The following is a 26,297-nucleotide window of genomic DNA, read 5'->3' as shown; positions in this document are numbered from 1 at the left end:
GTAAATTTCCCCCTATATGTTATATTTTTACGCTATTCTGCTAGGTCCCCGGTGCTCTGCATTTCAGCATTACTGCAATCACATTTATCATTACCCCCTCCATAGGGCTAATGTAAACACTGCTAGTACAGAGGCATCATACACTGGGAACTGTACAGTGTCCCTTTAACCCACTTACTAGGCACTGGCCGGGTCTGTAGATGACATCACGGGTGGGAGTGACAGCTGAGCCTACTGTGTGTGTATGAGCAGGATACTGTAGCACCCTCAGCGTATTATTATCCACTCCTGAGTCCTGACTGCACTCAGACATCCACTACCACAGTGTCATTCTGCAACATGGCCAGATTGTTGAGAAGCCTTTGCATCCTAGCGATGAGGCACCGGAGGCTCCCACCTTTCACACACCCAGGGAGCACAGCAGGAATAATGGGGCATCCAGTTGCTGGTAAGATGTATGCTATTTACAAGTTTATATTTGGGGGGGAGGGGGGAACTCCCTTTGCTGAGACCTTGTGCAGAGAAATATGATCATGTGTTTATCTTGCAATCCCACAGCCTTAGTGCATGACTGGCATGCTTTATATGTTATTCCTATACATATTATTATTATTATTATTTTTATTATTATGTTTTTTACTTGTGCTACATGAGATGCATATGATGCTCCAATACTGTGCTGCAGACATTGCTATTACTGTAGAGTCCATTATGTATTGCTATATCTGCTGTATCTGCTGTAGTGTGCACATCCCACTGGATGTATGGGCTGGAAATTTCCACTGTCTGCACCATCTGTGGCTTCTTCCAGGGAATTACATTCGGGAGGTAATTAACCCAAATGCCCTGTGTTTTTAATCAACAAACTTCATGGTTGAAGAGAAATCACTTGTACATATACCACTGGAGATCAGTACAATGAGATATTCCCAGTAATGTCATATATTGATTATGGATTTTATTGATTTCTGCAGCCGGGATGATTAAGATGGCTTTTAGCTATTAGTTGTCACTATCACTCAAGTAAATGACCCGGGTGCTATCCACTTTCTCATCCATGAGATTGCCAAGTATATATACTGTAGGGTTTTTGAAGCCTGTGGTTCACCAAACCCTTATTATTTCTGGGCTACAGGCATAGGAACTATCCCCGTGTCATGTACTCAGATGGAAGAGGTGTTATGACCTGTATCCATTTCTTGGGTGGCCCTTTAAATGACACCCTGTACATCCGGACTAGTGAAATACCCCAGTATCGCTGTTATGGATTATTTTTACAGTTGTCGCTGCTTAGTATTATACAGGGTGAGGCAAAAAAAAAAAAACTCCCAGGTCAACAGTCAATTTAGGTGGAACAGTATTGGTCGAAAGGTTGACACAAGCAATCGTCGCCCTGGAAAAGGTCAACATGCATTTTTTTCAAGTTTTTGGTGTCTATGCCGACATAGGTTGACATGGGGATACAGCATACGTGTACCGCATCCCCTCGCTTCGCTCGCCATGCTTCGGGCACATTAGTATAAACGCTATGTCCACTTGGATGGTAAAGTATAAAAAAAAATATGTCTAAAACTCATTTCGACCTTTTTTATGTTGACCTCTTACTTCTGTCTACCTGTAGACCTAAGCCAGGTATGTTGAACTTTTTCATGTGTCAACCAATGACCTGCCGAACGCATTACAAATGTAATGGTTAGCAAAAAAGACATAGGGCGAGATGTTCTAACATCTGCACCCCAGCTCCGCCCCTCTTCACCGCCCATTGCATACATAATTATTGCATATGCTCTAACATATGCGATAATTATGGCAAAGGACAGCTCTTGTGTTAAGAGCTGTCCTTTGTGGTGAGTCAGCGGGTCCCCCCTCCCTCCCTTTCCCGGCGCTGCTGCTGCGCCGGGCTCTCCTCCTCCTTGCACCCGGAAGAGGATCATAGTGCAGGGAGGAGGAACACAGGTGAGCAGGGGGCGGTGCGGGGCGGCAGGGGGTCGGTGTGGGGCGGCGGTGGGTCGCGGTAGAAGCCCATAGGCTTCTATGGGGCATTGCCAGATTTTTCTGGCGATGCCGGCCGTCGCCGTAATCTCTCCCTCCCCACCACCCAGTGACAGCTGTCACAGACACCTCCCAGACAGGACACCCCCTGACAGAATGACAATGTTTGCTGCAGGGAGCCAGTCCGGTCCAGCGTTCCTGATCTCAGTCAGTTCCAGTTTATTTACTCAGTCCCCATAAAAATTCATGCAGATACAGCCTTGGTGGGAATGGATTAATCCAAGATTAATCCAAGACCTCTGTTGCTGGGCAGTGGTGCTAACCATTATACCATCTGCACTGCCCTATACTAAGCATCGTAATAATAATATTGTCATTACATCCCATTTTAAACTTCCAGCTGGCTATCCGCCCGTCCCGATATACTGGTGGGGGTAAAGTTCTTAAGGTGAACGCCAGATGGCTGCGCCAATGTAACTTACTGATGGAACCATTACTTTATGTACATTGTGCTACAGCGCCAGGCAGGCAGCCTAAAGCCAAAGTCTCCTTCCCACACAGCAAGCATTAGATCCTACATCGCAGTTGTATACCCTTGTTACATGCATATGGGCAGTATGACTGGCGAATTCCTGAGCGACCATACACGTGTGTTTAGCAGCATTACATTAGGGTTTCCTACCCTCCCTGAATTGCCGGGAGGCTCCCGAAAATAAATCGGGTCCTCCTCCTGGCCACCGTAAAAGGTGGGCACCCCCCCAGATACCCGCCCCCCCCCCCCCCCTGCATCTCCCCAGCGGCAGTTAATGTCCCGTGATTCGCTGCTATCCGGGGGAGGAGGTGGGTGGGGCTAAATATGCAAATCTCTCCATTTAGCCCTGCCTCCTTTTCGAAGACCCGCAAATTATGGGATTACTCGTACTGGGGGTGGGGCTTGATGACATCAACATCAGGCCCCACCCCCAAAGTGCTGCTGATTCCCAGTGAGAAGACTTTAAAAGCAGGCAACCCTGAGCTACATGTGTATTAGCCTAGGGCACATGGAACCTTTAATCAGACTCTGGGTCAGTCAGTAGCCATTTTGTGACCTGCCCTGAACCAGGTTATTGTTAGAGAAAATTAGTGAATATCGAGTCACTCCCTGGCAATAAATATCGGTACTCTTTACCTAGAACGGCGCCCACGATTGAAATCGCGGGATCGCGGGTAAAATCGCGGCAATCGCGGTAATCGCGGGTAAATCGCGGGTACATCAAAATCGGGTACCCGCGATTACCGCGATTTTCCCATAGGGAACAATGATAAAAAGGCAGATTGACCGCGATTTTAGCGTTAAATGCCTCAATGCCCGCGATTTTTACATAGGAAACAATGTTAAATGGTCCACAGAGCCCTAATAGTCCCCCTGAATTGTTAAATGGCCCCCACAATTTTTAACGCCACCCCACGATCAACGTGAACCCGAAGCGTGGCGAGCGCAGCGAGCCCGCGAGGGGCGGCGGTACGCGTCCTACGACCTTTTCATGCCCTACTATCCACGTCGGCGTGGAGTTGAGAATAGAATAGTGTGGCGAGCGCAGCGAGCCACCGAGCCCGAAGCGTGGCGAGCGCAGCGAGCCCCGCGAGGGGACGCGGATACCTTCACAGGTAAACGCGTCCCTTCGCGGGCTTCACAGGTGTCCGCGTCGCCACGGACACCTGTGAAGCCCGCGAGGGGACGCGTTTACCTGTGAAGGTATCCGCGTCCCCTCGCGGGGCTCGCTGCGCTCGCCACGCTTCGGGCTCGGTGGCTCGCTGCGCTCGCCACACTATTCTATTCTCAACTCCACGCCGACGTGGATAGTAGGGCATGAAAAGGTCGTAGGACGCGTACCGCCGCCCCTCGCGGGGCTCGCTGCGCTCGCCACGCTTCGGGTTCACGTTGATCGTGGGGTGGCGTTAAAAATTTTGGGGGCCATTTAAGACTTCAGGGGGACTATTTGGGCTCTGTGGCCCATTTAACATTGTTTCCTATGTCAAAATCGCGGTCATTGAGGCATTTAACGGTAAAATCGCGGTCAATCTGCCTTTTAACATTGTTCCCTATGGGAAATCGCGGGCATCGCGTCGCGGGCATCGCGGGTACATTTATGGCCGGCCGCGACGCGACCGACGCGATTTTTCAGGTTTAACATGGTTTTCAATGGGAAAATCGCGGGCATCGCGTCGGTCGCGTCGCGGGTAGCCATAAATGTACCCGCGATGCCCGCGACGGGCGCCGTTCTAGGTAAAGAGTACCTAAATATCTTGTAACAGCGATTAACACAATACATTAAACCAAAGATTAGATAAGGACCTCTGAAGAGGCAAAAAATCCTAGATATACAGACGTGAGGACCAGACATGGATTACATTGAATAGCATTGGTCCAAAGTCTGTGCTGTGACTGAAATTCTTCCCATGGGATCCCTTTGTATAGATAAAGAGCATCGCACACCTGGATTATGGAATGTAGCGAATAAAAGATAAGTATGAGCGTAGCCTCGGTGGTAATCAGTGTTTAATGTAACTTGCTTTCAGTTCCAGTTATGTAGAGGCCAATAGGCTGTTGCCACGTAAGGTTCGTTCAACAACTTATATACAACTTTGCATTTGGAATAAGAATGTTTGTAGTTTCAGATTATGCTTTGGTATTTATTTGTGAATTCGTGATGATCAATTCATTGGGTTCTATCCAATTAGGTGCGAGTAATTGCAAAGTTCTGTGAGTCTGGGTGGGATCAGCCTGCAAGGAAGGGGTGGGGGTGGCGAGATGTACTGAAATTGGGAATTTACCCCCTTTGGAAGTGAAGTAAAAACAGCAAGAAACGGTCCACCTGGGTAAACCTTTGTTGCACTGCAGGTGGGGCAGATATAAATCAGGCAGAGAGAGTTAAGGTCGGGACACACCACACAATATTTGGTAAAGATTTTGCCGATTCTGATTCTCTCCGCTAGTACCTCACCCTACCTACTCCGCTAATGCAGGGTACACACCAGGACGACCCGCTCACGATGCACATCGTGAGCAGGTCATCAGTGTCTCGTCCGACACGCTCATGATCACGCGGAGCGCACGACCCGCTCACGATGTGCAACGTGAGCGGTTTCCGATCTGATGGCGACCCGCACCCGGGTGTATGGTCATTTCCAGATCCTACCTGCTGCAGGTAGGATCTGAATAACGACCAACCGACCCACGGGGCCGTGCATCCGATCGGAATCGGATCCGAACAGGACAGAAAAGGGCCCAATCACCACACAATCTACATCCAATCGGTCGGAATTGGATCTAGATTGATGGGATCGGACCCTTATCGTCCTGGTGTGTACCTAGCATAACCCATTTCCCGACCTTGCCTAACACTATCATCATCAACATGTAATTGGGATGCCGGCAGTAGGGATTCCAGTGTTGGCATACTCATCCATGTCTACATTTTGACATCGGTCTTCTGACCGCTATTTGGGAACCGGCATCAGTATTTTGACCTACGCCATCCCTTCCCCCACATCCCATGCATACTGATACTAAAAGCCGCCATGCATGCGAGATGTATTGCATTCAAAATAACATGCATGAAAAGTGAACCTTGAATGGTAATATATTTTATGGTCAATATACATGAAACTCAGACCGCACCATTTACATAGCCAGTATATAAACGATCATGTGACGCTCTTTGCTCATTCCCAAGCCACTGCAGACACTTCCTATGGGAAATCTGTCTGATTTACGGCCGCAGCCTCCACGACTTTCTGAGTTACGTCACATCTGTGCTGTTATTATAGCCGTTCTCTTATGTTTATTTATACCTGGTTATAAAGTTTCACATTTCATAATTTGTTGTGATAAAACATGTAGTTTATGTACAAACTTTAACTCTAAACTGTGTATAAGCTGATAGTGTTATCTGCGTCCTTGCTGTAAGTGTTCTGACACACAGTTAAAATGTGAACAAGATGTGACCTGAAATGACTTTTGCTATTTCCTTTATTGGAGGATACATTGGGTCCTGTACATTCCATGTTTTAAAGGTACAGCTCAGGTAACCAACCAATCACATTCCAACCAGCCAGTCTGATTCGAACTCAACATGGCGGAGTTTAGGAAACGCTGGATTTTCAGAAGGGGGTTTCCAGAGAGGGGCGGAGCAAAGCACGGAGATGGACACTTAGGTGACCCAGTATATGCCGGGTCAGTTAAAGTATTATAGATAGACCAAATGTATATAAATAATTATAATAATATACACAAATATATATATATATATACACAACAACACAGACGGGTGGCACTCCAGAAATAAGGACAGTAGTCAAACGATCAAGTGATCCAACGTTTCAAATGTTATTACCACATTTTTCATCAGGGTGTAACAAAAACAAACAATAGGACGGTATATATACATTACCGAATCAGTGCAGGATGATCCCCGTCTGCAGAGGCTTCCGGTGTGCGCCAGGGGACGCAGCGCACGTCAGCTGGAGACGTTGCACGTCACGCTTCAGCGTGCCGGGATCGGAGGAAGCTTTCTGACCTGTCACGTGATCCAGCTTGCTGGGTTCAGTGCAGTCTTCCGGCTTCCCTGTAGCCTAGCAACGCCACTGCTATACGTCAGATCGTCAGCCACGGCTTCACCTCCTACTGACGCTACACCGGGTTATCTGTCAAGACAGGGAAAAATTAAACACATCTAATGAAACACATCTAAAGTGAACTTAATCCATACAGGCTATATGTGAGATGCTAATACAAGCAAAAAAGGGGTCTTGGTGCTATATAACTGAAACAAGCTATTGCTGGATTAGAGAGCAGTTATTTGATTGGGCTACATTATCTTCAAGCACAAAGCTTGTATTTGCTAGTTTATGGTCACTGCTTATATAATCTGCAATATAAGTACTTGTACTGTAGAGCGGCCACTTGGTTATGTGTGGCTACTAATACTATATAGATCATTGCGCAACAACTGCACTTAGACTGGCACTAACAAATACCTATCATAATGGGGGCAACATATTCATTTTGGCTCAAGTAAGATGGCTATATACATCAAAGGAAAAAATTATTTTCAAAGAACACATTTTTTAGAAAAAAACATTTTTTAAAGGGGCGGATTTCTGAGAAAAAAATCTTTTGAGAGGAAAGAAAATAATTTTTGAGAGGAAAATTTTTTTTGAGAAAAAAAAAAAGGGATTATCTGAGGAAGTTCATTGAGAGGAAAAAAGTTTTTTAAGGACAATTTTTGCCACGTCGGTTGGACATGTCCTGTTATTCTGTACAGGTGGCAGCATGTAGGTCTCGGGTCACGGTGAATTTTATAAAAAGCAGGAAAGGCTGCAGTTCTCGTTAAGCCCTTTAGGGGCGACGGTGTCCAGTCTTCTTATCCATTGGACTTCTTTTTGGAGCAACAGACGGCCTCTGTCGCCACCTCTTTTAAGACATGGTCTACCAGCTTATATCGAAGTTGTGCCAGCGAGTGGCCAGCCTGTTTGAAGTGCCTGGCCACTGGTTGGTAGACTTCCCTTCCCGCCAGTGCCAGGCGGATGGATGACCTGTGTTGGCCTGCCCTCTCTCGGAAGCTGCACACAGTCTTGCCCACGTATGCCAATCCACATGGGCATTTGATTACATATATTACGAATTTATCGTGGCAACTTAATATATGTTTGATGGGTAATCTTTTTCCGGAGAAGGGATGTGTGATATCAGGGCCTGTTTCTAAGTGGCTACATGTGGCACATCCAATACATCTGTATGATCCTGGTCTTTTTGTCATGAAGTGGCTCCTGGTCACCAAGTTGTTACTTGAGACATCGTTCTTAACCAAAATGTCTTTAAGGTTCTGACCTCTCTTCTGGCAATTTAGTAATCTAGTGTTCTGTAGGGATTTTAATCCAGGGTCGTTTTGGATGATAGGCCACAATTGTTTCGCTACATGAGAAATTTTTGTGCTGGCGGTGGTATATTCAGTCACAAAGGGGAGGATGTCTTCCTTGTTTTTCTCCTCCTTTGGTTTCAAGCAGGCATTTCTTGGAATTGACATGGCTTTCTTTTTGGCAGATTCAAGATCTGACTTCTTGTAACCACGTTGCAAAAACTTTAGCGTAAGATCATCCATTTGTGTAGATGCAAGAGATTCATTGCTTGTAATTCTCCGGATTCTAAGAAACTGGGAGAAAGGGAGGCTGCGTTTCATGGCTACAGGGTGGAAGGAGGAGGCATGCAAAAAGGTGTTTTTGTCGGTAGGTTTGTAATATATGGAGGTCGATAAATGACCTTCGTTTTGTTTGATTAGGACATCCAGGTAATGAACTTCTGAGAAACTGCAGGTGTATGTGAATTTTATCGTGGGGTCTTTTAGATTTATTTCTTCCATGATTTTGTGGAACTCGTCTTCCTCACCCGCCCACATCAACAGAATATCGTCGATGTAGCAGCAGAACAGTCCTATACCGTTTTTTAGTATTGGATTCTCCAGAAATAGGCGGCGTTCGATTTCGAACATGTATGCGTTGGCGAAGGCAGGTGCGACATTGCTCCCCATTGCGCATCCGAGTATTTGCCTATAATATGCGCCATCGAATAGAAAAAAAATCTTTTTGAGGGTTTGTTCCAACAGGTTGATGAAAAAGTTGATTTCTGGCCCCTTGTACTGTGCGTTATTTGTGACTAATTTTAGGACCGCATGTAGCCCCTTATCATGTGGTATGTTTGTGTACAAAGACGTCACATCTATGCAACACATAAGATGTCTTTCTTTCAGGGGGGTCAAGTTTTCTAGTTTGTTGAGCAGGTCAGTTGTGTCTTTCAGGAAGGTCTGTTGGCTGACTACCACCGGCTGCAGCCAGTAATCTAAATATTTGGCAATTGTATTGAACAGGGAGTCCCGGGCAGAAATTATAGGCCAGCCAGGCGGGCACTTTAAGTCCTTATGCACTTTTGGTAGAGCATACAGTAAGGGCATAATCGGAAACTCTACTTGTAGTGCCTCCATGGTCTTTCTGTCGATGATGCCATTGTCAACTCCTTCCTTTAAGATGTTATCTATTTCTCTTTTGTACTTGGATGTAGGGTCAGATGTTAACTTTTCATAGACCTTGCAGTCTCCTAGTTGTCTATGTAGTTCATGTTTGTATTTGTCCATATCTTGGACCACGATGGCTCCTCCTTTATCTGCCATTCGTATAGTGATCTTGTCATTAGATTTCAGGTCTTTGATGGCCGCCCTTTCTGCCTTACTTAGATTATTCATGAGTAATGGTTTTTTCTTTGTGTCATCGTGGACGATTTTCTCCAATGATCTGGAGTAGCTTTTTATTGCTGGGTTCAGGCTGGTTGGTTCAAAGTGTGATTTCTTTTTGAAGGGATGTTTGGGTACTTGAGTCTCAATTTGTGCCTCTTGGCTTTGGTAATATTCCTTTAATTTGAGTATTCTTTGGTGCTTGGACACCTCAATGCTCCAATCCAGATCCTTGTATAGTATTAGTAGCCACACATAACCAAGTGGCCGCTCTACAGTACAAGTACTTATATTGCAGATTATATAAGCAGTGACCATAAACTAGCAAATACAAGCTTTGTGCTTGAAGATAATGTAGCCCAATCAAACAACTGCTCTCTAATCCAGCAATAGCTTGTTTCAGTTATATAGCACCAAGACCCCTTTTTTGCTTGTATTAGCATCTCACATATAGCCTGTATGGATTAAGTTCACTTTAGATGTGTTTCATTAGATGTGTTTAATTTTTCCCTGTCTTGACAGATAACCCGGTGTAGCGTCAGTAGGAGGTGAAGCCGTGGCTGACGATCTGACGTATAGCAGTGGCGTTGCTAGGCTACAGGGAAGCCGGAAGACTGCACTGAACCCAGCAAGCTGGATCACGTGACAGGTCAGAAAGCTTCCTCCGATCCCGGCACGCTGAAGCGTGACGTGCAGTGTCTCCAGCTGACGTGCGCCGTGTCCCCTGACGCACACCGGAAGCCTCTGCAGACACGGATCATCCTGCACTGATTCGGTAATGTATATATACCGTCCTATTGTTTGTTTTTGTTACACCCTGATGAAAAATGTGGTAATAACATTTGAAACGTTGGATCACTTGATCGTTTGACTACTGTCCTTATTTCTGGAGTGCCACCCGTCTGTGTTGTTGTATATTGGAGTGGGTCTCATCCCCCTCTCCTGGGAGGGCACCCGACCCGTTTGTCTGCTGCTGCATGGAGTGCCGGCCACCTCTTGGACCCACTATATATATATATATATATATATATATATATATATATATATATATATAAATAACAGCAGTGTAGACCCCTGGTCATAGCAATGTATTGGGGCCCCTACCGATCCTTCAATGGTAAGGGTGGGGGAAGGTTTGATGTCCCGCGGGTGGTAGGGGGTATTATATCAACTGCTCAGCATGTAGGGCCTGGATCAGTAATTTCCACTAATTACCCCTTTACTGCACAGATGGTGGGAGATGGGTGGGATAAGGGGGCATTGGGCTGAATGAAGGGGCCCTGATACATAACTTCCAGGGTGGTAGAGGATGTTTAATACGCAGAGGAGGGATGTATAGTGGAGTGGGCTTATTATTAATAATTTTCTGGTGGGAGGACAGCTTGCTTGACTGCAGATATCTCCAGTTCCTGGAAATAGATTTCTTAGATTTTAATGGAATTAAAAACAATAGAATCCCAGCTACCAAATGGTATTAGGGACTAGGGGATGAGAGTTCAAGAGCAATCTGCCAATGAGAATATAAAACTACATACCAAGTGTGTGGAGCTGGAGCAGTAACCAGCTGCTGGAAGGCTGATATCTCTGGTTCTGGTAACAGTAGAGACAAACGACTAGTGTCCTTTAAAGGGGGAGAGTCCCAGCTTTTGGAATATACCCTCAGAAAAACTCTATGTCAGACAAAACCTGAAATATCTGACTGGGAAGAGCAATTAACAGGCTTGGATGGGGACTATTAATTTTAAGTCAGATATCTCCGGTTCCCCAGGGCCGATTTCTAAAATTCTTGTACCCATGGAAAGAGGGGACCCTCAGCTTTCAGCCTAGTCGCCCCCCTGCTTGCACCACTGGCTAGTATTGTATGTTATATGCAGCAGTGTTTCCCAGACCTGATCCCAAAGCTGCTATTTTCTCAAATGGACAGAACCATGATGGTTATTCAGCCCTGATCACAAAGCTGCTATTTTATCAAATGGACAAAACCATGGGGGTTATTCAGACCTGATCACAAGGCTGCTATTTTCTCAAATGGACAAAACCATGCTGCACTGCAGGTGGGGCTATTGTAACATGTGCAGAGAGAGTTATATTTGGGTGAGGTGTGTTGAAACTGAAATATAAATTGCAGCGTAAAAATAAAGCAGCCTGTATTTACCCTGCACAGAAACAAAATAACCCAAATCTAACTCTTTGCACATGTTACATCTGCTCCGGTTATGGCAGGCATGTCCAAACTACGGCCCTCCAGCTGTTGTGAAACTACACATCCCATCATGCCTTGCCATAATTTTAGCATTCCCTAATAGCAATACTGTGGCAAGGCATGATGGGACTTGTAGTTTCACAACAGCTGGAGGGCCGTAGTTTGGACAAGCCTGGGTTATGGTATATGGCATCGACTATGTTTAGGTTGACATTACCATGATCGACCACTAGAGGTCGATGGCATCTAGTTAAACGCCTATATTTAGTCGTCGGGGTTTAGATACACAGTGACGGGAGATTGACGGAAGGTAAGCATCTTTTGGCGCCGAATGTCAGTGGGGTGCCTGTGGGCACTATGGGCAGTATTCAATGAGCATTTTGGCGATGTGCAGAGAATCCTGTTTAGGATTCGCTGCACATTCGCCACTGCTCGCCGCGTTCCGGAGCCTCGCCGGCTCCAGTATTCAACGAGTCAGGGGCTCGCTGCCCCTGACCGGCGAATTTTAACTCCTGCGGCAATGCCGCAGGGAGCCTGAGGACGGCGGCAGTCAGGGAGATGGAAGTCTCCCTGCCTGCCCCAGAACGTTTGTGGGGGGGAGGTGGGCTCCCCGGGAGCCAGGCAGCACAGGCTGCCCCCCGGGGGTGCCAGCAGGGGACCGGGTATATTCACTACACCCGATCATGCATATGTAATGATCGGGTGCAGTGAATATATGAATATATAATGAGCGGCTCGGCTCCCGGCCCCCTGCTGGCTGGTCTGTGTAAAAAAAAAAAAAAAAAAAATTCAAATTAAATATATATTCATGTGCTTACAGCACATGAATAAAAATAGCATGCCCCTCCTCAGAATAAAATTCCTGATTTTTTGACACCAAATGTAAAAAACAAAACACTTTATTTTAAAAGTTCACATTCCACTTCACCATAAAAAGATAGCGATTGCTACTCGGTGAATCATGGCGAAAAAAACCTTGAAATGTATTCGCCATCTGGTCATTGAATAGGGTGATTCACCGTTTTAATCAAAAATTCGCCTTACAGCACAAAATCGCCATAAAAACCTGGCGAATCAGCCTCATTGAATACCGCCCTATGTATGTGCACAGTGTCCGCTCGCTGCGCTCGCTATGCTTGTCACACTATTATATTCCTACTCTATGTCTACTTGGATAGTAGAGTAGGAACCAAGTGGACCAGCACCAAAAAAAAAAAAGAAAAACCCATGTCAACCTTGCTACTGTCGACCAAGTTTCCGTCGATGCTTACCTTCCGTCGATCTTCCGTCACTGTCTATCTAAATGAAAATGACCAAGTATAGGCGTCTAACTAGACGCTGCTGACCTCTAGTGGTCAACCATGGTATTATCAACCTCCAACCTGTCGATCTGCCTTCCGGATACCTTTTGCCCCAGCTGCAGTGCACACAGTTTTGTCCATTCGAGAAAATAGCATATTTGCGATCAGGTCCGAATAAGCCCCTTCAGGGACTGATATGAATGACCAGAAAGTCTCTGTAAGGGCTGCAGAATGCGTCTGCCCTCTATAAATAACTGGTAATTAATATGTGCACGTTGTCCATATCCCTATTATCCAGCCACAGACACAAGGGAGGGGATAGGGTTGGGAATGTAATAGCCTGTAAGATGCAGGTTGGCTTTGCCTTTAAATAATTGACACTTTATAAAAATGTGTAGAATTACCGGAATCGTGCCCACGCCTTTATCTCGCTGTTGCATTTCCCCCGAGGTGTTATGCATAGGTTTGTAGTAGCGAAGTGGAGTTATCCCAGGCAGTGACTGGTAGTCGGTGTTTGGAGAAAATAATGGGGTTTGGCTAGAAAAACGCAGGCGTGTCAGGACCATTTTCTAGCCGTGCCATAGTCAGCCACTGGGACTTTGGCCAGATTTGATTCCATCGGTGATTTTGCTCTGCGCATGCTCATAATCAGTAATGCGCATGTGCAGGGCTTAGTAGTAGTAGTAGTAGTACGTTTATTTATAAGGCGCCACAAAGTGTCCGCAGCGCCGTACATAGCAAACAAAAAAAAAAAAAATTACAAGGTAACGTACAGGGTGTGTAGAAAGATACAGTATAAATAGGGGTATAGCTGGTAGAACTAAAATCAGCATCAGTTCAGAAGTAGGTGTCAAAATAGTCAAGGAGACCGAAGATGAAGTAGAGGAAGGGAAGAACAGGACAGGAGCACAGGTGAGGTAATGAGGTAGGGTGAGTACGTGAGGAAGGAGGGCCCTGCTCATAAGAGTTAACATACTAAAAATAGGTGGGTGGACGAATGAAATACAATAGGATAAGTAGGAACGGAGGGGAACGGAGGCAGGATAGGAGGATCAAAAGAGGTTAGGAGGAGGGATAGGCTAGTCGAAAAAAGTGGGTTTTGAGGGAGCGCTTGAAGGAGGTAAGGGAATCAGATAGCCTGATGGGTGGCGGGAGGTTGTTCCAGTGCAGGGGGGCAGCGCGAGAGAAATCTTGGACACGGGAGTGGGAGGAGGTGATTAGGTGAGAGGTCAGTCGGCGGTCAGCGATGGAGCGAAGAGGACGGGAGGGAGTGTGGATAGAGATCAGTGAAGAGAGGTAGGGAGCTGTGGAGGAGGAGAGAGCCTTGTAGGTGGTGGTGAGGAGTTTAAAGAGAACTCGGAAAGGAATGGGGAGCCAGTGAAGAGATAAACAGAGGGGGGAGGCGGAGGTAGAGCGGCGGGAGAGCAAGATGAGCCTAGCAGCAGCGTTAAGAATGGATTGGAGAGGTGCGAGGCGGGTGAGAGGTAGCCCAGAGAGAAGGATGTTGCAGTAGTCAAGGCGGGAGATGACAAGAGAGTGAATGAGAATTTTGGTCGCGTCAGTGGAGAGGAATGGTCTGATGCGTGAGATGTTGCGTAGGTGAAAGCGGCAAGACTGTGAGAGAGCACGAATGTGGGGGGTGAAAGAGAGGGAGGAGTCAATGATGACACCGAGGCAGCGCGTTTGGTCGGTGGACGTGATCTCGGTTTCACCAATGCTGATGGAGATAGTGGGAGAAGAGGGGATGTTCGGGGGATGGAAGATTAGAAGTTCAGTTTTAGCCATGTTTAGTTTCAGGAAGCGTTGGGTCATCCAGGCTGAGATGGCCGTGAGGCATTCGGAGACCTTGGACAGAAGTGATGGGGATAAGTCGGGGGAGGAGAGATAGATTAGGGTATCATCAGCATAAAGGTGGTAATGAAAACCATAGGAGCTGATGAGGGTGCCCAGAGAGGTGGTGTAGAGGGAGAAGAGGAGAGGGCCAAGGACTGACCCTTGGGGAACACCGACTGGCTGGGGGGTAGTAGGAGAGGAGGAGCTCGGAGTGGAGACGGAGAAGGAGCGATCGGAGAGGTATGAGGTGAACCAGGAGAAGACCGTGCCAGTGATGCCAAAGGAGCGGAGGGTGTTGAGCAGGAGAGGGTGGTCAACAGTGTCAAAGGCAGCCGACAGATCAAGCTGGATGAGGATAGAGAAGAGGCCTTTGGATTTAGCCGATAGTAGATCGTTAGTGACTTTGGTCAGGGCAGTTTCAGTGGAATGTAAAGGGCGGAACCCGGATTGGAGGGGGTCTAGAATGGAGTTAGCGGTAAGGTGGCTTAGGAGACGATTATAGGTCAGACGTTCTAGGAGTTTGGAGGCAAAAGGGAGGAGGGAGATGGGCCTGTAGTTGGATGGAGAGTTGGGGTCCAGATTTGTTTTTTTGAGAATTGGGGAGACAAGAGCGTGTTTGAAGGAGGAAGGGAAGATCCCAGAGGATAGGGAAAGATTAAAGAGGTGAGCCAGGTGAGAGCAGACTGATGGACTGAGACGACGGATAATATTGGAGGGGATAGGATCAAGCGGGCAGGTGGAGGGAGAAGCGGATTGAAGGATAGAGTGGACTTCAGCAGCAGTGGTGGGGTAAAATGAGGACAGGGGTTGGAAGGAGGGGAGTGGAGATGTAGGAGGGGAGGAGGGAGAGGGTGAGGTCATGGCAGCAGTGATGGCAGTCCTGAGAGAGGAGATTTTGGTTGAAAAGTAGGTAGCAAAATCAGCGGCTACGATGGAGGACGGAAGAGCTGGAGGAGGGGGGGAGAGCAAGGAGTTGAAGGTGGCGAAGAGCCTGCGGGGATTGGATGATTGGGAAAGGATGAGGGACTTAAAGTAGGATTCCTTGGCCAGAGCAAGGGCAGAGCTGCGCGAACGCCCTCGCCGACCTGCACTGTTGGCGTGGCAATCGCACAGGGATTGCCATGGTAACACCCAGCATTTCATGGGCATTCGCTGGTCGTTCCTATGCAAATGGAGGAGGGACGTGGCTGTATTCGGCCGGACACCCGCAAATACTGTATGTGTCATTCGCAGCTTACCGAGTGAACCAGAATGAGGGCCTTTGTACACAGCTGGAGAGGCCCCAGCATCTTAGGAGTGCTGCTCAATCTGAGACTGCTTAGTGTTGCTCAGAGGTCGATAGTGCAATCAATTTTCCCAATATTTCAGCTATTTTAGCAAAGTTTTTTAACACACTTTTAAAAAAAATAATTGCATTTTGCGATTTTACTGTTTTTTAAAAAGGTAAAACATCTGGATGTGATTTTTGAAGTGCATATTTTGGGTCTCGGCAAAGCGCACACTACTACATGTTCAAATTTTGGTAAATGCGCAAATTCTAACGGTTTTTACCAAAAATTTAAACGTACTAAGAACCGCGCCCTAAACAGTATACCTATATATCAAATACTTACAGATGACCGACAGGAAATCCCACCAGTCTAACACTCCATTCCCTTATACCCCATTCACACCGCACAAATAACCTGGGCCGATCCCATGTTATTGCCAGTTCGACCTGGGGCGGCGTGTGGTGTGAAAAGGCCATTTCGAATATCCCAGGTTTAGCAACCTGGAAATCCGACCTGCGATAAAAAAAGTGTTATTCCCGTGTCGGACCGGGGTTGCTGGGCAATGTGAACAGGTAACCCAGGTCGAAGGACCAAGGTCCCGTTCACTTCTATAGAGGAGGCAGCAGTGTCACCTCAACGCTACCTCCTCCCCCACCCTCTTCTGATGCGTGGCCGCTCCGCCCCCCCTGGATGACGTTAGCAATCCCGGGTGTGACCTGGCATTTGTGATGTGAAAAGGGTATTAGCCTGCTGGCCATAACCCTCCCCGATAGTTGCTAACCCTACCTTCTTCCAGTGGCTGACTTGGGTGTTCCCCAATGACTCACCATTCAGCATCCCAGCAGTCATGAATCTGGTGCCCCTATCCTTCTTGTTGGGATTCCAGTGTCGGTATTATGAACACTGGCATCCCATCACAATATGTGTGTGTGTATATAGCCACAAAGAGTAAACACAGTTGTTTGACAATAAATGGCTTCTCCCAACCACTAGCCATGAGTGAAAGAAATGTTTCATGAGTGAAAGAATTCATATTCTCTGACAAAGTAATAAATTCTACCAGGGTATGTAAACTTATGAGCACAACTGTATACATAGATATGTATGGGATGCGTTTAGCATCTTGATCTTTTTATGCATCTGGAAGCTTTCTAAAGCATGTATTTCAGGGTTGCCGACTCTCTCGGAATGGCCGGGAGTCTCCCGAAAATCGGGCCCCCCTCCCGACCCCCCGGAAGGGTGGGCAACCCTCCCGGATTCAGGGGGGACCCCCCCTGCGCCCCGGATCGCGGCATTAAAATGCTGCAATCCTCGGTTCTCAGAGGAGGGGGTGGAGCTAAAATGGCACAATCACATCATTTTAGCTCCGCCCCCTCCACGGAGATCAGTGAATTCGGTAGTTTTTCATCATGGGGGTGGGGCTTAGTGACGTCACACTTAAGCCCCGCCCCTGAGCGGCTGCTGGAACTTTCCTCTCCGGGCTTCTCCCAGAGAAGAGAATTATAAAGTCGGCAACCCTGATGTATTTGTATTCTACTTTATTAAAACTAATTTTTTATTTAATTTCATTAAATTACTTTTTCAGCTAGCTATTTACACCGCTCTTTGCAGACACTGCGAGTGGACTATTGCATTATTTGCTAGTTTATAATGTGCTGAGCATTAGTCACAGTGAGGATAAAGCTGCGCGGTCTATGCCAAGAGTGTTTTGGTAAATGCTTGTGGGAAAGTCTTCACTGTGTGACTGTTATAAGAAGGAGCGGAGCAGGTGCTGTGTGTTATCACAGCTGTCACCACATACTTCCGATAGACACCTAAACATCTTGTACAGAAGATTCCCCATATAGTTATATAGCACCGCAGTTTGATGTGGCCAATGATTTCGTATTATACAGATCTGTAAAAAACTTTACAGATATTGAACTGAAATATGTGGAAATAAACAAATGTTAAAAATTTTGGTTTAGGGCGACACATTTATTAAAACATAAAATTTGAAAACAATTTTTTTTTTTTACCTGTAAAACTAATCAATTTAGAATAAAACTGTCAGCCCTAAATTACTAAATTTGCTTATTACTGTCTGATTCTTTTGTATTTTGGGGGCAGATGTATTAAGCCTGGTGAAGAGATAAAGTGGAAGGAAATAACACACCAGCCAATCAGCTATGTTTAAAAAAATACAGTTGGAAGTTGATTGGCTGGTGCGTTATCGCCTTCCACTTTATCTCTTCACAATGTTTAATACATCTGCCCCTTTATTTGTTACCAGTTATTTATATAGCTCACACATATTCCGCATCACTTTACATAGAATATTTTGCCATTCACATTGGTCCCTGTCTCAGTGGAGCTTTCAATCTATGGGCCTGATTCTGATTCACTTGCAAAAGTAAATTCTCTCTCTAATGGACAAAACTATGCTGCACTGCAGGTGGGGCAGATGTAACATGTGCAGAGAGAGTTAGATTTGGGTGAGTTATTTTGTTTCTGTGCAGATTAAATACTGTCTGCTTTCATTTTACACTGCAATATAGATATTAATTTGAAGTACAAACCCCACCCAAATCTAACTCTCTCTGCACATGTTACATCTGCCCCACCTGCAGTGCACATGGTTTTGTCTAATAGAGCGGGATGTACTAAGGGGAAAATGCGGTAAAATCCCTGTTTTACCGCATTTTCCTATGTACTATTACCCGCCCCCCGCCTCGCCGAACCTCCTCTCCCCCTCCTTTGGGCTTACCTTCTTACAGGTCCTCCTGGACCCCGGAAGGTGAGCCCTTCCTCCCCCTAGCAACACAGCCGGATGTCCTTCCGGCTGCAGGGGGGAGGAGGAGGCGCCGGGGACAGCCTGCACTGTCCCCGGCGTGAAGGTAGTTTAGGTGGCAGGGAGGACACAGAGACCCACCCGCACACCACAGTACAGATATCGCGGGGGGTCTCCGTCACCGCACCATTACCGCATATGTTAGTACATATGCGCTGGCATCGCGGCGGGCGGGCAGCGAAGGGCGGCGAAGTATATTAATACATCCCGCCCATAGAGAGAGAATTTGCTTATGCGGAAATGCTGCTATGTTTCCAGTTGCACTCATTTCACGATATGTGTGGCTGAAGATATATAAAACCAAAATGCAGAGATCTCTCATTTAGGCCCACAGTGTACATGTGAATAGTTAAATACCAAAATGTGTAACCCTTTTTTTTAAGGCATAGGATCTCTTACCAGATACGATGAGACTGTTGTGTCTCCTGACTGGCAACAAAAACTCACCCCGGAGCAGTACTACGTAACCAGGGAAAAGGGCACGGAACTGGTAAGTGCTCTGAGAAACACGTGAATTCCTTGTTTATAAACAATGAGCAGATCTCGTCCATTGTTCCTCCAGCGGTTAAACTGGATAGAGAATCAATTTAACTTAATCTTAGTGAATTGTTTTTATCCACTTAACAGGATTTATTTTCCTCTCAATTTTTTTTTAAATATACCTAGTCAAATGTCACCGCCTATCCATGGGCCCCAACTGTAATAATATCACCTCCAGCACCCCCCCATCAGAAATATTCCCTTCCCCCCTCTCCAGTGGTAACAGATCCCAAGCATCATCAATTCCCAATCCCCTGGTAGTAATACTTCCCAGAATTCCCATCGCTTAATTGTTTTTGCTGGACAGCCAGCATAAGCAGCAACCTACCCACCCGCTGTACCAAAGGTGTCCCCCCCTTACTGTGATGTCATACCCCACTTACTCACCTAATTATGGAGCATGGGCAGAGGGGCTGTATACAATGGTATCCGGTCCCTGGGTCAACAATGTCCAGGTTGGCAGCCAATAATGGTCGGCAGTAACCACGTCAACACCTATAAATGGTCGACACTGGTTGACATTGACAGAAGGTCAACACAAGACTGTCGACCTAGACATTGTCAACCCATTATACCAAGAATGGGTAACCTTCGGCCCTCCAGCTGTTGGTGAACTACACATCCCAGCATGCCTTGCAACAATTTTAGCATGGCCAAATATTAAAAGTGAAACAGGGCATGCTGGGATGTGTAGTTCAACAACAACTGGAGGGCTGAAGGTTCCCCATCCCTGCACTATACCATAACCGTATAGAATGCTGATGTTTATGAAATGAAGTGCATTGTATATGTATCTAAGCACCGTAATAGAAATCCCGGTGCGTGAGACATGAGCATGTTATGGCACAGTAGCTGTGTACAGAGATGAAGCTGGGACTGTGTGACCAATCTGAATCAGGCCTAATTGTGTCAGGCTATTATTATTATTGTAACCTATCTGTTTCCGTAGCCTTTCAGTGGCATCTACCTGAACAACACGGAAGAAGGAATGTATCACTGCGTCTGCTGCACCGCCCCACTGTTCAGGTAAAACACAGTCATTTGGCTGATTGTCACCCTCCCTCCCCAGTGACAGCTCTGATCACTGCAATATGAGAATGCTGGGGGAGTAAAATAGAAGTGAAATCTTGGCTGTAAGAGTTCCCATTATGTCAGAAAAGATTCCTCTGCATTATTTGCTGTGAGGTAACAGAAACACTGACCCAATTTTTAAGGCTTCCCATATAATCTATTTAATGGAGTTATAAAATAAATATTTGTAGTGTAGCAAGAGTAGGGGAAGCTCCGCTATCAACTGCTGCTAAATAGATGATTCAAAATCATCGATGGTTTATGGTCGATGTAGAATAGATGGTTTGCCTCCATCGATGTCAAGCATAAACAAATATTTTTTTTTTAGTTATTTAATCTCCCTGCCGCCTGCTTCTCCCCTCACGCCGGGGACAGCTAAGCAGGCTGTCCCTGGCGCCTACTCCTCCCCCCCCCTGCAGCCGGAAGGATGTCCGGCTGCTTTACTAGGGGGAGAAAGGGCTTACCTTCTGGGTCCAGGAGGACCTGGACTAAGGTAAGCCAGAGGGAGGGGGAGAGGGGGGTCGGCGGGTTTGCGGCGGAGGCGTCGGGTGGCAAAAAGAAGCCCATAGGCTTCTATAGGGTATCGCCACCCAAAGGTGGCGATACCCTACAATGCGGTAAGGTGGCGGCAGGGTTTTAATACATAGGAAAATGCAGTGAAACGGGGGTTTGACCACATTTTCCCCTTAGTACATCCCGCCCTAAGGCTTGGCATGTGCACAGTGCTTGCAGGGCTTCATATCTGTATACACGTGTATACTGTATATAATATTTTTATCAGTTACAGTTTTATAATTAGCCGGCTGGCTGAGCGGTGTTACCTAGACCAATGTTAGGTGGATTTATTTCTATTGCTTTTAGACCAAATCTCAGAGCAGTGTTGTATCTATTGCCTATTACTTACTGTACATTAGACAGGATACGGTCACGAGGTCCACAAGTATTAGGTTGACACCACTAGGTCGACATGCATGAAGGTCAACATGCAGGAAGGTCGACATGACTGAAGGTCAATGTGGGTTAGGTTAACAGGGTCATTAGGTCGTCATTGGGAAGGTTGACAATCAAAAAGGTCGACATGTTTTTTTTTTTGAGCCGACATGTGCCGACAGCCGGTATTTCATGCCCTACCATCCACTAGGGTGTGGTGGGAGAATAAAATAGTGTTCCGAGCGCAGCGAGGCACCATGCCCGGAGCATGGCGAGCGGACGTGGTGCTACATTTTAGTGTCCATGTCAACTGTGTCGGCAATCGGGACAAAAAAAGTGAAAACCCCATGTCGTCCTTTTGACTGTCAACATTCCCCATGTCGACATAATGCATGTCGATCTAATGACCCTGTCGACCTAACCCATGTCCACCTTCAGTCATGTCGACCTAGTGGTGTCGACCTAATGCTTGTTGACCTAGTTGCTTTCTGTCCAGTGATCCATACCCCATGAGGCAGAGTGTTAGACCAGCGCCAACGAGGAGATCCATTTCATTCTAATAATATATGATGACATTAGCTGCAGATGAGTGACACAGAGTTGCAGAGCCGTTGTAGATAGGATGGCGGTTTAATAAGTTCTAGCAGAGGCCAAAGCCTCTCATCACTGAGTAATACAATAAATAGGCATTAGATATAAATGAAACAGAAAAGGCAGCAAGACCGTAGTTTTCTGTTGTACTCTTACCAGGTTCATGGTGCGGTTCCTTCCGGTATATTCTCCATTCACAATGAGGAGGACTCTGAAGATATCAACAAATGCACAGCTGTAGCAGAATGACATCAACAATTAGGAAAAAATATACTGGGCAATAATCTGATACTGGACGATTTATGAACCCTGGGGTATTTGATATTTCTGTGTGTTGTGTTTTTTTAACATTATTTGTAGTTCAGAGAAGAAGTATAATTCTGGAACTGGTTGGCCCTCTTTCTGGGAAGCGCATGGCACTGTCGAAAACAATGAAAGCAACACAAATATTCTCAGACGACCAGATAACTCGCTGGGATGCGCCGGAACGGAAGTTATCTGCAAAGAGGTAAACGTCATGATGTATAAGATGTTATACCTTCCACTGTACATAAGTAGTGTGACCAATATTGGTGCATCTGACGTTCTAGAAGTTTCCTGTATAATAAATGATTAGTAGTCAGCACATTTCTGGGACTTGTACATCTCTTCGTTCTTAGATGCTATTCTAATGTGTCCAATACGGTGGCATATAAAGGAGATTTCCAGCTTCCTTTCAGCTTTCTAGTAATTCACAACATAGTAATTTGCCAATAGGCAAATGGTGCTCTATATGCATTAACAACACTTCACTTGTAATATGGGTGGAGGGTTCCTCCTCTTTAACTTCAGTGAGATGGTTCACATAAAAAAAGGAAAACACATATATCCTCATGTAATGCAGTTTAAAATTGCATGCCAATTTTCTTTTGATTTTAATAATACCCCAAATGTTGTTATGAATTTGGCATGCGATTTCTTCAGTGCAAGGGGGTAAGGTGGTGCTATCCTGCCCAGAGGTATAAAGAAGTAGCAGGGAACAGACTACGGCAGATGGGCAGGAGATTTCCATTGAAATCAATAGGAAACCGCTGATTGGCTGAGAGCCATTACAGACCACTCTCTCAGCCAATCAGTGGCCACCCATTGAATTGAATGGGACTTTTTAGATCTCCTGCTCTCCTACCGGTGTTGCAGCCTGTTCTCCGTTGGAGCCACTCCTTTGCGACAGCCCTCACCCCGCAGTAGCCTCCAGGCGCAGGATCAAAGCGGGGAAAGCTTTGAACTATCAGGGAGAGTAAGGGGGTGCTCCCAGCACTGTCTGCTGTGGGCAAGGCCCCGCTGGCCCACACCTAGTTACAGCCCTGCACATCTCTCCCCTGGCTGGATTGCCTCAAGAGCTCACCTACAGCTTGGCAAACCAGATTGGCTTATAGTTTTGCTAGAAGGCATAAAACTCAGAAGACAAGCAGTATGCACTTACATGAACAACAGAAAAACGTGGGGTTGCAAAAGAGGAATCCAAAATATATATACTTTCCCCTGTGTTTTTTCTTTTTTAATATGTTACTAATGAGCTTAAACTAACAAAATCCTGTTATTTATGCTGTGTTTATACCTCTTTAGTGTGACGCTCACCTCGGTCACGTGTTTGGCGATGGCCCCGCCCCTACCGGTCAGCGATTTTGTATCAACAGTGTTGCACTTACATTCAAACCAAGTTAAATGGGAAGTTCCAGCACAAAAAACGTCAATTTATGGAATGTTTCTCAGAGTTTATTTTTGTTGTATTAAAAATGTGCTTGTCTCCCTGGAAAATCCCTTGATTTATATTTATTGTATGTTTACAGCAACCAGATATTAAGTATCACCCAAATTTATGTAGGCAGCAGGAATCTCCGGTCCCTGCTGTGATCCCTCCTGCACCGCCGCCGGCCGCATCCCCCATAGGTTTTTTATGGGGGATCCAAAGCTGCCCGATGTATCATCATCGGGCAGCAGCGCTTCGCATCCATGGGCTATCGCCATTCTGAGATGGAAGTAGCCCATTTCAGTGCGGTCAGCGGGGTGGGAGGGGGGTGGGGGGTCAGCGCTAACCGCGCATGCAAAGACTTCCTGGCTTCTGGCTCAGCACATTACAGGGACGGGCCCTGTCCCTACGTCTGTGCGGTGATACAGTCAGGTGATAGGATCTCATTTTACAATGTGATCCTGGGCGGTAATATTCCACCCAGATCGCATTGTAAATGCGATCCTTCATAAATGGGCCCCCAAATCTTTACCTTATAACATCCTCCAACTGTCACTGTAGGGAGCGGTTTGTTGCTATAATGAGTTGCTCCAGCATCAAGGAAGACAGGAGTAAATGTGTTGTACCTCATTATGCTGTACTATAATTATACATATGTCATATACGGAACACTGAGAGTCTCAAACATTCTCGATATACGGTCTGATGCCTGTTTATTGTATTGTATTTTATACAATAAAATTATTTGAGTACTTTCTACAAATGCCAAATGGCTCCATGATATAAAAAGTTGAAATATACCTGTAAATATCGGCTAGAGCAGTGATCTTCAACCTTTTTACCTTGCGGCACACTAAATAAGATTTTACAATTGCCAAGGCACACCATGAGATCCCCAAAGGGCAAAACACATTGGCCCCCACAGGAAAAAAACAAACCTATTGGCTCTCATATAAAAAACAATCACACTGGTCCCCACAGGTAAATAAAATACATTGGTCCTTTACATGAAAAGAAGAGACCGGTAAATAAGAGTTGAACTGGTGTTGGCTGTAAACTTGTTTGGGCATCTCTAGGTCTGGGGGCACACTTGAAAACAGCTCAAGGCACACTAGTGTGCCACGGCACAATGGTTAAAAAACACTGGGCTACAGGGTCCAATAACATGGCCAAGTGTGATCAACATGCACTAATTATGTCAGCTAAAATGATCCCTCATTATCTTTTACTGAGATCGTCAGCTTACATCATCGATCTATGGCACAAGTGGCTAAAGGGGATCTATCGAGGAGATTTATGTGGCCTGATCTTTAGATCAGTGGAGGCACTGGGGTTGGTGACTCCCGATGCGCCCAAGAGATCAGGTGTCACCAACCCCAGTGCCTCCACTGATCTAAAGATGACAGTGGGAGCATGGCTTTGGGGGAGTGGCCTCGTGGGGAGCTGAGGAGGGTGTGGGTTGCTCTTGGAGACTGTGTCTGCACTGACAGCTCCTTCTTAGTGACAGAAGTTATTGTCACACCTGGCTCCTGTCTCTATGGAGGTGTCGGTATTTGGCATTACCCACTGGAAGGGTGACACTCTAGTGCAGCCTGCACCACCCCCCCCCCCCCCCTTGTAATGCCACTGCTTAAGAGAAAAAGTGGAATAGTTGCCTGAGACAATCAATTAGCTTCTACCTATTATTTTATAGATTGTATTTGATAAATGATGGCTAAAAGCTTATTGGTTGCTATGGGTAACCTTTTTAGAAGGTTTGATACACCTCCATCTATCTCTTTTCAATTACCAGGGCAGATGTATGAGGGTGGATTAATAAGTACCTGTGTTAGAAGACAGGTGGCGTTGCTGAGGAAAGTTGGTGTTACTATCGTGTACTAGCATCTTTCAAACAACGCCATACCAAATTTCAGATCGATTCATAGGTTAGTTTTTTTTCCACCACGACAATGCCCCGGCTCCCTTATCCGGAATTGTTGCGGTCAAATTGCATGAATTGCGCTATGAATTGTTGCCGCATCCACCGTACTCGCCCGACTTGGCTCCCTGCGACTTCTTTCTGTTCCCTAACCTGAAAACGCGGCTCGTGGGGAAATTCAGCTCACACAAGGAGGTCATCATCGAGACAGAAGCCTACATGAGTTTGACAAATCGTATTTTTTAGATGGTTTAAAGAAATGGCAGCGACGTTGGGAAAAGTAGATTGTCGTGAAAGGAGATTATGTTGAAAAAGAAATAAAAATTGTTGTGAAAATTTTTGTCTTCATTCTTAACACAGGTACTTATTGATCCTCCCTCCTATTAAGCCTGGTGATGAGATAAAGTGGAGATCAAGTAGAAGGTGATAACATGCCAGCTAATCAACTCCTAACTGTCATTTTTCAAACGTAGCTGATTGGCTGGTGCGTTATCACCTACTTTATAACCACTTTATCTCTTCACCAGGTTATTGGTCACTGGACTCACTATATGTTTTCGTCATCTTGAAATTTAAAAATGTGTGAAAGCCGTCTAGCTTTATAGCTACGATTGGCCTGGACAGGCAACTGTGGCATTTGCCAGGACAACCGTAGTGTCTGAGTGTGTCGGTGGGATGAGATCAGTGGCGTAGCTATAGCTCCGCAGCCCCCGCGGTGACGGGTGTGAAGATACGGGGTTCTTCAATCACTCAGACACCGAGCAGATGAAACCAAAATATGGTTTATTTTTATCACAGCACACACATGTAGATGAAGACAGGA

The 26,297-nt window shown here is 46.1% G+C and overlaps 1 protein-coding gene across 1 annotated transcript; it reads left to right on the top strand.

The window, feature by feature from the left end:
• The first annotated feature begins 201 nt into the window (after nucleotides 1–201).
• On the top strand, nucleotides 202–25,154 carry MSRB2 (methionine sulfoxide reductase B2). The gene is made up of 5 exons (XM_083189285.1): nucleotides 202–448; nucleotides 19,079–19,185; nucleotides 20,185–20,261; nucleotides 22,188–22,335; nucleotides 23,433–25,154. Exons 1-5 carry the CDS (start codon nucleotides 340–342, stop codon nucleotides 23,529–23,531), a joined length of 540 nt encoding a protein of 179 aa, XP_083045411.1. The 5' UTR covers nucleotides 202–339; the 3' UTR covers nucleotides 23,532–25,154.
• Nucleotides 25,155–26,297: the final 1,143 nt, after the last annotated feature.

Source organism: Crinia signifera, chromosome 5 (assembly GCF_055691185.1).
Source record: "Crinia signifera chromosome 5, ASM5569118v1, whole genome shotgun sequence".
In the NCBI taxonomy this organism is placed as follows: Eukaryota; Metazoa; Chordata; class Amphibia; order Anura; family Myobatrachidae; genus Crinia; species Crinia signifera.
This window is presented reverse-complemented; position numbering and strand designations above follow the sequence as displayed.

Excerpts from the sequence above, each read along its gene's own strand:
- MSRB2 (XM_083189285.1), top strand. The coding sequence starts at position 340 with ATGGCCAGATTGTTGAGAAGCCTTTGCATCCTAGCGATGAGGCACCGG. Across the intron at positions 19,186-20,184 it reads GGGAAAAGGGCACGGAACTG|CCTTTCAGTGGCATCTACCT; the intron begins GTAAGTGCTCTG and ends CTGTTTCCGTAG. Across the intron at positions 22,336-23,432 it reads CGGAAGTTATCTGCAAAGAG|TGTGACGCTCACCTCGGTCA; the intron begins GTAAACGTCATG and ends ATACCTCTTTAG.